Source organism: Lepisma saccharinum, chromosome 23, assembly GCF_977018435.1.
Source record: "Lepisma saccharinum chromosome 23, izLepSacc3.1, whole genome shotgun sequence".
Taxonomy (NCBI): domain Eukaryota; kingdom Metazoa; phylum Arthropoda; class Insecta; order Zygentoma; family Lepismatidae; genus Lepisma; species Lepisma saccharinum.
The window spans coordinates 3,064,348-3,077,001 of record NC_139251.1 but is presented as its reverse complement, the minus strand read 5'-3'; the positions used below and the strand labels follow the sequence as shown (position 1 = coordinate 3,077,001).

At 38.8% G+C, this 12,654-nt stretch overlaps 1 protein-coding gene across 1 annotated transcript in view; it reads left to right on the top strand.

The window, feature by feature from the left end:
• Positions 1 to 5,556: 5,556 nt before the first annotated feature.
• The window catches only part of LOC146005261 (nose resistant to fluoxetine protein 6-like), a 44,659-nt gene continuing 37,561 nt past the window's right edge, over positions 5,557 to 12,654 (top strand). Inside the window, exons 1-3 of the mRNA XM_083144360.1 lie at positions 5,557 to 5,912; positions 7,498 to 7,745; positions 11,265 to 11,479. Of these exons, the coding sequence (XP_083000486.1) occupies positions 5,618 to 5,912; positions 7,498 to 7,745; positions 11,265 to 11,479 (758 nt within the window). The 5' untranslated portion in view covers positions 5,557 to 5,617. The remainder of the gene's footprint in view (positions 5,913 to 7,497; positions 7,746 to 11,264; positions 11,480 to 12,654) is intronic.

Sequence of the window (12,654 nt, the reverse complement as noted above, 5' to 3'; positions counted from 1 at the left end):
GTTCAGAGCAAGGTAAAATCTTCCATGTAAGATCTTTGATTTTACCTGCGATTATACCACTAAAAACATGAATGTAATTTTAATATTTATAAGAATTATCGCATTTTTGTCCACTTCTCGGTTCGTTGAAATGGAGATTTTGTAATTTAATATTTCCCCTCTCCCCATCGTTAATTCCCCACTGAATCATTCCGTTTCACACGGTGTGGACAATGAACACAATGGGATAGGTCCAAAACTTACGAAAATTATCTGCCATCGGAAGGGTTTGAACCTACGACCATCAGATTGACAGTCCTGAACGGTAAACACTACCCTACAAGCTTTCGCTCCTGAAAGTAAGTAGAAGGAGCTGACCAATGTGAAATGTAGATGCAACTCTCCTCCTACGTATAATGTGCAAAGAATACTTGTTTGTAAAAAAGAAAACGAAGGTAGTACGACTCGGCGAAAACATTTAATGGAGAATTGCACATGATGAAAACTTTTCGTTCGATATTTGCGGATGTATCCTTGCATTGAACTCGAGTGGGAAAAGGGGTAAAATTAGTATCTCCTGAATTGCCACAAATATAAATAGTTATTTCATTAATATTTGTCAATGTGTTTGAAACAGTACACAATTATCGTTAGAGTATCATAATTCACGATCTTATACATGAAAATATCCTTTTGAATGTGTGTCAATTCATTTATTTGTTTATAAATTCCATATGCAGAACAATGTAGCCACTATACACTGCTATTACAAATAATGTTACCATGCTCTTGTTTATAATAAAAGGAATTTAAAAAAGAACACCTAGTACGGAGGATCGGCGCTGGGACCGCGATCAGTGCTTTCAAGAACTCTAACCAATACACTACGCCCTTTGTTTCCTCTGGAGCAACAGTTCTTAATTATCCTGTCGCGTGAATATTGTAAACGTTATCATGCAAAAAGAAGTCCAATACTCTGATATAGCTCTGTACTTCTAGAATTACTCTATACACATGCATTTGACATTTAACTCTGAATTTATTTCTTCGTTGTTAGTATATCAAAGTTTGTGAATATATTTTATTTGTAATTTTATAACGGTTACATGAACATCTACGACATAGTTACTTATAATAACCTCAGGTTGACCGAGTTGCCAATATAAACAAATGGAATACAGATTGTCTTCGAGCTTACATTGTTGAAAAGGAGCGGATACACGTATTACTATCCCAATACTTATTCAATAAGATTTTTTGTTTGTCAGAAATTGTGACATAAACAATTGCATGTTGAGCTAGTGCCAGCGGCCTTGAATAGCGTGAGTGAGTCATTTTGAACGTGAGCAAGGTACGCTGCCTTTTTTAAACCAAGACATTTTTTTTTCACCGTTTCCGAACGCGATTGCTATTGTAGGAGTATACGTATATTCTATCAAAAGAGAACGAAAGGAAATTTGACCAATATTCTCCCGTCGTTTAAAACCAAATATTATCTATTAAACGATAAGTTCACGATTGTCAATAAACCTATCTGAGCAGAAGGTGGATGTAAAAAATAAATTTAATAGAAAGATTCTCCAAAATTTCTCTCCCACTGTCTACGTCAGATCAGTACCCAGGGGGGAAGGCATGGGGGCCATGTCGCCTCGAACCCTGAAAAAAATATTTAAATGTGAACCTATCAATAACTACTAAAATAACATCGTCGATTTTAGAAATGTGTAAAAATTTCAATTTTGTTCTTACATAAATGAATCTGTTTCTTGCGCAAAAGTGTTCAGGCTGCAATATTGGGTGGTTTTAGTTTTATAATCATTGATGCAAGGCTACCAGACGTCCGATTCAGCGATTTAGTCAGGACAGTGCGTTACTTTCAATCCCTGTCCCGAATTTTTCGAACTGCAATTGTGATGCGAGAATGTCTCTTTATTATTGCTTTTTCTTAACTCACAATTAGACATGTTCTTTATTGTAATAATAATTCCTAGTACGCAATATTTAATTTATAAATATATTATTTTCTAAACATAGAATTATCATGACTTTTCAATGGCGCTCGCACTATTTGAACTATTTGGTAATATCTCTCTCTTTCTCTCTCTCTCTTATATAATAATAATAATAATCCTTTGCGCAACAGTCCCTCTCTCTTATATATATATATATATAAAGTTGGGTCTGGCCCCTCCCTCAAAGAAATCCTGCGTATGGGTCTGGTCTACGTCAATGACAGAAATGCAAGCAATATTTTTATTTATTTTTAACCCAATTAAAGGAATGTGGAAGAATTTAAAAGAAATAAGAAAGAGCAGAACGACTGTTACTCTACTTTAAAAATTGTCGTTCTTCGAGGAAGAAAAATAAGAAGGATTTACTCCAGTACCTTAACACAGTGTCCCACGAGTCTCTCTTCACTAATTCTCTCAAATGTGAAGTGATTTTATGAATAACATTTTCGGCCTGTTTACGTCTAACGTTGCACAGATTTGGTAGTTCGCAAACGGTGTAATTATTTCTTGTTACCTTACGCAAAAGCAAATACATTTCATAAGACTGTTCTGAACAGGATACTTGCGTCAGTAAACAAGCACTTCGTCTGTTGCAGTATCGCAGGAAAAGAATATCGTCCTGCAATGTTCAAGTCTCTAGATATTTTCCATTAATAATGTCTAATCACAATAATAAGTTAGAAGAAATAACTCACACTTTCGCAACTACCAATATTCTCGTTTTTCTTCATCACTTCGAAAATTATTTAGCGAAGACATCTGCTATACTACAAGAAAGCAAATCAAAATTAAAGTAAAAGTTCAACTACATGTACCCAACGACATTTACAATATTGGAGCGACAGAATACTTAAAAATTGTTGTTTCAATCGAAGGTAAGGGCGTGGTGTAGTGGTTAGAGTTCTCGATTGGGCTGCTAGCTGTCCCAGGTTCGATCCTCCATACTAGGTGAGGAGAGCATGGTAACATTATTTGTAATAGCAGTGTATAGTGGCTACATTGTTCTGCATATGGAATTTATAAACAAATAAATGAATTGACACACATTCAAAAGGATATTTTCATGTATAAGATCGTGAATTATGATACTCTAACGATAATTGTGTACTGTTTCAAACACATTGACAAATATTAATGAAATAACTATTTATATTTGTGGCAATTCAGGAGATACTAATTTTACCCCTTTTCCCACTCGAGTTCAATGCAAGGATACATCCGCAAATATCGAACGAAAAGTTTTCATCATGTGCAATTCTCCATTAAATGTTTTCGCCGAGTCGTACTACCTTCGTTTTCTTTTTTACAAACAAGTATTCTTTGCACATTATACGTAGGAGGAGAGTTGCATCTACATTTCACATTGGTCAGCTCCTTCTACTTACTTTCAGGAGCGAAAGCTTGTAGGGTAGTGTTTACCGTTCAGGACTGTCAATCTGATGGTCGTAGGTTCAAACCCTTCCGATGGCAGATAATTTTCGTAAGTTTTGGACCTATCCCATTGTGTTCATTGTCCACACCGTGTGAAACGGAATGATTCAGTGGGGAATTAACGATGGGGAGAGGGGAAATATTAAATTACAAAATCTCCATTTCAACGAACCGAGAAGTGGACAAAAATGCGATAATTCTTATAAATATTAAAATTACATTCATGTTTTTAGTGGTATAATCGCAGGTAAAATCAAAGATCTTACATGGAAGATTTTACCTTGCTCTGAACTAAGCCAAAAGGCATTTCGAACGGATCTCATATATTTTCCAATACATTTCAAAATGTTATTGAATGTTTCATGTCGATAATTTGACCAATGCATCAATTCTTGACGCTGAGACAATATTTTCTGCAACTACCTCTTCTCTTCAGTCCTTTCTGTCTTCTCTTCTCCTTCTCCTTCTTCTCTCCCCTCCTTCTACTCGCTCTGCTTTTATCTCATATCGCCTTCCCTACTTTTCTCGCACCTTATCTCCATCCCACTCATCTCCACTCCTCGTATCTCCTCTCCTGTCTTAGATTTCCGACTCCACTGCACTCTTCTCCTCTTCTTTTCGATCTTCTCTTTTGCCCTCCTTTACTTTACTCTCCACTCCCCTCTTCTCGTCTCCTCTTCTCTCTTCTTTGCTCCATTTTGCTCATCTCTCCTAGAATCTTTTTCCATTCTCCTCACTACATCTCCTCTCCTCGTCTATCCTCTCTTCTTCTCTCCTCTACTTTTCCTCTTCTCCTTTCGCTTTCTCTTTCTCCTCTCCTTTGTCACCTTTCGTTTTCTCTCACGTCTTTTCCTTTCTGTAGACTCATCTGCGATGAAATAGTAGAAAACCTATTCTTTTTTCTTTCAGAAAGAATTTTGTCACTTGCGATATAATAGTGATATTTTTAATAATTTTATACAATATTACTTGTTTTTATTTCTTTCGCGTATTTTATAAATATGTATTGTGCATGTGGCAACCCTGAAATTGAGCTTAACTCTACACGCAACCCACCAACGCCTTGTGTAAATTGGGTTGCCTAGTTTAAAATGTCGTTGTCCTAAAACTTTTGAGAGACACTGTACAAACATGAGACGTTAATTAAAACTTGGTAAAATTTAGTGGAATGAAATGTCATAAATTATAATAATGGCTTTTTCTTCCAAACAATCAATAATACTTGATCTACTGATATGTCGATAAGTCTTGCCATCCTGTTGTCTTTTCACAGTAAGGCTAATCGGGACTGGACCTACAGTTTAAATTGGCGTCCCAACCACTGTGCAGTGTGCCTCCACCGGGTATCTAATCCTGAACCCCTTGATTACAGTGTTGCCATGCACAATGGATTTCTCTGACATGGCACTTATCAGCAGTAAACGTGTGTGTATTATGTAATGTACACACACAGAAGGTAACGCTCGGCCAGAAAATTACAATGGATATTATCGCGTAGATGAATAATATTAACTTTACACAAAGACTAATAATGGAACTAAGGAGAAGTTTGCAGATTCAAATTTTTAAACTTTTAATCATGGAAAACAACAGGCCGTTCTTCTAAGTGAACTCTAAACACTGTTTGACTACAAATTTCTGACTTGTACAGAGCACTCTAAAATCACCAGATCTCGCCTGATTTTGGAATAAATCGCGAAATTAAGTTCTTGTCAAGATTAAAGTGTTAGAAGAAGATTCCCACAAGAATTTCCTTGCAGGAAAAGCATAACATTTAGAGTACGACATGGTTAATGCACGCATGCTATAAATACTGGAGTTTTCCCACGATGAAGAACGAACTGAACTTGAAAAATCTCAAGATTCGCTTCAAGAGTTCATAGTTCAATGCCGTCCGAATCGGAGATGTCTAATCTGGTTAATATATTCCAGTAATTAGCAAAGAACTACGTATGGACTGCGCAGCTATTCTTTTCACCGGTTCAGCAAAGTTTTTCCAAAGAAAGGTTTCATAATTTCATGACCTTCACGCGTTCCACGTAATCGTCCTAAGTGAATATCTTGCTTGGAAATTATATGTGGGAATGTTGGATGGAGATGTTAGAAGCGTTTGGAAGCGTAAGTTATTCTATTTCGTTTGTTCGAGAAGGGCAGACATGGATGTGTCTTCTAGATCTTCCTAGAGTCAGTTCAAGATGATTACGACAATAGTCATCTTGACGTTCAGTCTTACAAGTGCCTTTGAGGAATCATGTTCGCGTGTACCACATCCAACGAACAAGTCAGCTGATCTTTCCTGCGATGATCCTCTTCTTTCTGCTCCAGAGCATAAAACAGAGAGATTGGAAGCTGCAGCAGAATTCATCGACTTCAATCTGCCAGTGTCAGACTTTGTTCCATCATCGGACACGGTCGGCAATGATCTCTGCAGGAACCACAGTAGGATATTCCTGCAGGAGTTGAAGAAATTCACCCTGTGGGCAGTTCAAAGTGAGTCACACTCTTGAAGCATGGTAACAATGGTCCCATGATTGTTGGGACGTTCAAGACTGTCCTTTCTTTCCTCTACAAATCTCCTAGACCACACTAGATCAATCGTGGGTTCCATTCAAGTGATAAAAGTACAGAGTGTCCCACTCTTAAGGGGCCCCGGCGAAAGTGTTATAAAAATCTTAATAAAAGAGGATATGAAACCAAATTTGTACATGACATACCTTTATGGTTGAGAAATGAAGGTACATTACAGGAAGTGCTGGAAATGACCTACCCCCACCTGTATACACAGTTCAACACTGCGCTGCATGTTCGTGAAGGTGGGCGTGTTCTGTGCATTATCACAGCGGCGCATCATCGGGCCAATTTTTATTGACACTACTGTCAACAGTGATGTGTACCAGGTATTGTTTCATGAATTTTTGAACCAGTTGGATGACGAGGAACTGACACTTGGCTGGTACCAGCAAGATGGTGCAACATGCCACACGTCTCATGCGAGTATGGCTGCTGTGGAATCATTTTTCCCTGACCGAGTGATTTCGAAAGGACTATGGTCCACAAGGTCACACGACTTGAACCCCCTGACTTTTTTCTGTGGGGTCACCTTAAACCATCGACGAGTTACGTGAGAACATCCGCCGTGAAATCCAGGCAGTCACGCCGAATACTCTGACAGCAACATTCACCAACATGCAGCGCCGTGTTGAACAGTGTATACAGGTGGGGGGAGGTCACTTCCAGCACTTCTTGTAATGTACCTTCATTTCTCAACCATAAAGGTATGTCATGTACAAATTTGGTTTCATATCCTCTTTTATTAAGATTTTTATAAAACTTTTTCCGGGGCCCATTACGAGTGGGGACACCCTGTATATGCTCAGCACGCTACGTGGTCCACTCACGTTTTGATTTGATTTTTGTTCCATAGTGTCATTTTTCTGGCACTCTTGGCTAATCGCAAATATGAGGATGAGTGATGATATGGTTGACACTCACAAGGAACAGCCATTCCCAGATCGGGATTCGAATCCGGGACCCTTGGAGTCGTAGCGCGCTAGATGACCACTTTTTGCTTTAATTTTTTTTAAGTAAGGTCCCAAATTAACAGCCTTTTCTACACATAATATTCATATCAATTAATCTCAAATCTCGTTTTCATTCAGCGCAAGCGAACACAAACATCCATGTCGTAACAGTGATTCGAACCCAGGATCCCTGGAGTCGTAGCACGCTGTGCTAACGACTCCCCCGCGAAGGTCGACAGTTTTTTTTTTTTTTTAAATATCAAACTTCCTCTATCTGTGACTTACGTCTGCATTTTTTCTGTCGTGAAAATATCACTTAATTAATTTGCCGACTTCCGTGGTGGAGTGGTTAGCACAGCGTGATACGACTCCAGGGGTCCCAGGTTCGGTCTGGTCATGGACGTTTTTTTTTTGTTTTTTTTATGAGTGTCCCTTCATCAATTTCATTCTATCACCACTCGCGATTAGACAAAAGTGGCAGAAATGCAAAGTGAGATAAACCTAACCAATGAATCAACAATTTAAGTGGAATAATAACGTTCGGTCTGTTGCAGTGTACGATTCGTGGGCCAAGGCCCCCCAGGGGGTCCTCAACGGCCACGTCTACCAGCTGGGCCACTTCGACGAGTGCCTGCAGGTCGACGTCGAGATGGACGGCGACGACAGAATCCGAGGCCAGTACTGCTTGCCCCAGATCAGGTACGAGCCCACGAGGGACGCCTACCCGAGGCACTACAGGAAGGAGGCGCAGATTCTGCAGCTGGACTACGACCCCAAGGGATCGGCGTGGGATAAAATAAAGGTGAATGGACGAAATGGAACTAAAATACCCATATCTATAATAAAAAGACTATAAAAAGGCACTCACGAAACATATATTGGCAATAGTGCGTTGCAGGAAGAGCATTTCGCTTGAACTCTAAATAGTTCGAAAGGACGACGCTAGAGGGTACGGAATCGAGGGCTTCTTCGATCAAGCGGTTAACTCTCGGACAGGCATTGCATTGCATTGCATGTATGTGATGTTTTAAGTCCACTTTGTGCACAGTAAGGCTAATCGGGACTGGACCTACAGTTTAAAGTGAGCTCCGAACCACTATGTGCCTCCACAGGGTATCGAACTCTGGGACAGGAAAAACGAGCGGTATACACTCCAGTAGTACACGTATAATCACGGGCGTCGCCAGAAATTTTTGCAAGGGGGGGGGGTGTCGGGCAAATGATAAAAGTTGAATAGTACAAGAATAATAACTATTATTGCCACTATTATAAATATTATGATACAATAATAAATATTATAAGCCAACAAAAATAAATTTTATTCGAAATAATAATAATAATTATTATTATATAAATGGGGAGACTCGATCCACCAAACGAGTGAATAATAGCACAACTATTTTCCATTAATTCTCTTGCATTTTATGCAGTTAGTGTCTGGATGCGTTTTGATATTAACCTTTGCAAGTCTCGTTCAAGAAATGTTAGGGCGGGGTTTCATTTTATAAAGTGTGTTCTGTGACTTCTCAGTTCTCACCTACAACTGTAATTATTAGAATTTTGATTGATTTGATTTGATTTAGTTTATTTTACTTCGCGTTTTGTGCCTCTTGGCTAATTTGCGAAGATGGGGATGAGTGATGAAATGATGAAATGATGAAATTGATGAATGGACATTCACAAACAACCAAGCCCGATCGGGATTCGAACCCGATACCCTTGGCGTCGCAGCGCGATGTGCTAACCACTCGGCCACAGGGTCGGGCTAGAATTTTGAAAACTGTGGAACCATTTGTTCTTTGGATGAAATGGTAGAATATAACCTCGTTCTTGCATTTTTCACTCAATCTTTTCCATCCAATGCACTTTTACTTCTATTATTCTGTTCGAGTACTAACTAAATGAACTTTACTAACGGCTTTCTTGTATCTTCAAATGAACAATGTAAATTTCCAGGAGGGGGGGGGGGGGCGCATCGACCCGTTTGACCACCCCTGCCGACTCCCATGCGTAGAACTGCAATTTGTTTGTGATTGTGGGTCCTCAAATATGGATCGTGAGGTGAAAGACGGAGTGGAATTGGAACTTAAGTAAACATAGTCATCATCTCCATGTTAAAATGTAGTTCAGTCTATGTTACCAATACAGTGTTATTTGAAAATGAAATATATGAGTGTTGGTTGAAACTGCCCAAGACGAATAGTTTACGTGTGTCTACGATAATTATCAAGTTAGAATGATACTCGAGCGAGTACCAGCGAGAGAAAGTGATTCCATGTAGTACTCAATCTAACGGTTCGTTGGTTCCATGCACCTGCCATAGGGCAAAAAGGTTTGCAGCAGCGCACATTGATTTCCTCCGTCCACTCGCTTTTTCCCCTTCTCCCCCGTTATGCGCGGTGTTGCTCCACAGGCACCTGCGTGACCAATATTCGAATCAAGTATTTTCAAGACTGAAGGAGCTGTTCACTATGTGTTTATAAATTGCAAACATTGTTCTAAACATTTACAACATAACATGTGAGGTATGAAATATGCACCTGAAACTATCAAGTTTCTCCACCTACTGGAGTTCTACATGGAACACGTTTTTCTCGCTCGTTCTTTTGTCGAGTCTCCCGCGCTCCAGCGTTTACAATGGAATATCATTTTAATGTGACAATAATCGTAGACACATTATACGTAAAATATCTGCCTGGGTAGTTTCAGCCCACAACCATATTTCACTTTCATGCATCACTGTATTGGTAATATAGACTTAACTTAATTTTAACACGGAGATGATGACTATTTATTTATTTATTTATTCCTTGAACTCAACAGGTACATACCTAACTACAGAGCCCATATGAAGGATACATAGTCAATAGAATTACATATATTTCTGTAATATAGAGATAGATTATATATATATATAGACATATAGGTATATATATATAAATATTAAAAATATTTATTTTATATATACACATACACTTTATCACACAATTCCAATACGAACTTACGTGTTTAAGCTTAGGCCATTGTGTTAATAGTGGCTTTACTGAAGTCCCTTAGGTTCATAGAAAATATGTCAATGGTGTTATTCTTGATTAGCAAGTATTTGTAACTGGTGTACAGTCTAGCCTTCTTTATAAGAAAAACTTCATTCTTAAGTCTAGTTTTCGACGACGGGATTCGAAAATTAAACTGGCAGAGTAGATGTTCAGCATTTATTTCGTGATTTAACAATTTCCACAAGAATACTATTTCATGTAATGTTCTTCTGTGACACAGCTTTGTAAACCGATATTCATATACTAGGTTGTCCGTTGTTGCCTTGTAATCAAGGGGTCCCGGGTTCGATACCCGGTGGAGGCACAAGTGGTTCGGATCCCACTTTAAACTGTAGGTCCAGTCCCGATTAGCCTTACTGTGCATAAAGTGGACTTAAAACAAAAAATAAATAAATCAATCAATATATTAGGTTGTCATAGTGTTCAAATGTGGGGTAAACTTTCTAAAATTTGTATTTTAAAAATCTAAGAAATCTCTATTGGCTCTTTCAATTGCTAAACTGTACTTTGCTGTGTCTGTATTCCATATATCAGATGCATATTCAGGTTTTGGTCTTACATATGAATTATACAAAACTTTTAGTGTCTCTATACTCTTGAAATCCCTCCCCATTCTAAGAATAAACCGAAGGTTCTTGAACGCTTCACTAATTATTTGTTCTGCGTGTTTATTAAAAGTAAGATTTGAATAAGAAAATAACCCCTAAATCCTTGACTGAAAAATTTCTTGCTAGAGTATTGTTGTATATTTGATTCTAAAATTCAACCGGGTTTCTCTTTCGAGTATATGTTACATAATGGCATTTATTGATATTTAGTGTTAAATCATTGATTTTTGTCCACGTTTCTAACGTTTTAACATCATTTTGAAGTTGCACACTGTTCACTTAAGTTTCAATTTCGCTGGTTCTTTCACCTCACGGTCCATATTTCAGGATCCACTACCACAGACAAATAAAGGTTATAAGTGTACTAATGGGCTTCGAGCATATACAGCTTGGTTTCGTTTGTTCGAGTGAAGAAGCTCTCGATTCCGTAAGCTATCTTGCGTCGCCCTTGTCAACTATTTAGCGTTCGAGGGAAATGCTCTTCCTGTAGCTCTCTATAAGCCTGTACGTTGTAACGTAATGCTGTTGCATCACATTAAAAAAAATATTTCATAAAATTAATAATTTCTTCAAAGAACGTGCATTTATTCATATCTTATGCACATCGTAAGTATCCAGTTTACAAAAACAAATACACACATGTTCATGTATTTACAGCACAGGGGAGAAAGGTCCAGAGAAAGAAGAGACACCCTGTTCTGGGCGTTCTGCATCCCCTCTTCATGCACACATGAGGACTTCCAGACGTCTCTGCAGAAAGGTCTGGACACTCTGGGGACGACGTATGGAGTCAATTTCGAAGTGGAGATGAAGAAACAGATGTGTACCACCAACTCTGTAGCACCTTGGACCAAGGGTGAAATTGCTTTCTTGTGAGTACTCTTAACAGGCGACAAAAAACTTTAAATTATTGTAGACAGTGGGGCATAGTTTATTGCACAATATCGCATCGTCTTTCTGGACGCTTCATAAGTTCATATTACATCATATCGTTTTTAATTATCGAGGTCCATAGTCTTCAGTAAACCAATATATTTTATTTTACTGCACTGCTCTTACTCTCAGTTGGCGGCTGGGATCAGTTGAATTCTCTTCGACTGACATCGGGCATTTTCGTGTCACAAGGAACCCGAACGTTGCTGGCGGGACGAAACAAATGTGCGTTGGATACACAGCATGTTTTCAAACGTACTGTGGAATGGGGGAGACAGAGTTGGTCAGCGGCGTTATGCTAGTGCCGTAGAAGCTTGAGCATTTTACTTTATGCTCAGAAAATCACTATTCAACTTCACAGCAAATTATGAAATAAGAGTAATGTAAATAGCTCAAAATCACAACACCGTTCTCGGACCAACATACTTATTATTTGCACTAAATAAATACGAGGGTTGTTCCGAAAGTTCATGGATTGGCAACACTGCGCCGATTCTGTGTAAGCCGAGTCTGTGATTGTTGCACGTGAATATAGCCGGTGGTGTGCTTTGTTAACGTACGAGTGGACCAACACGCAGCTGTTGTTTGTTTGCTCGCTATAACAGTTGAACTGCAGAGTGTATTACAGTGGCGGATGAGAATGATATACCTACAAATTTCATTTTTAAAATATAACTTCTTATGTAATTTTTCACAAGCATAGCCAGCTGGTTAAAATATTTATTTGGTGGAGGCCCTTCACAGCTTCCTTCTGGTGGGGGCCCCGGGGCAATTACCCCAGTTGCCAATAGGTTAATCCGGCCCTGACGACTCACAATTCCACCTTCGTTTATAACAAGGTTTCAAAATGTATAACACAGTCGGCCCCCGTGGCGGAGTGGTTAGCACATCGAACTACGACGCAAGGCGTTCCGGATTCGAATCCCGGCCTTTATGTTTGTGAGCGTCCATTCATCAATTTCATGATATCATCACTCATTCTCATCTTCGCAAATTAGCCAAAAGTGGCACAAAATGCGAAGTAAAATGAAACAAGTCTTTCAATCAATCAATCAAAATGTATAATACGTATAGTGGGACGCAATAACTTAAGCAGGATTTTTTTCCGGATGGG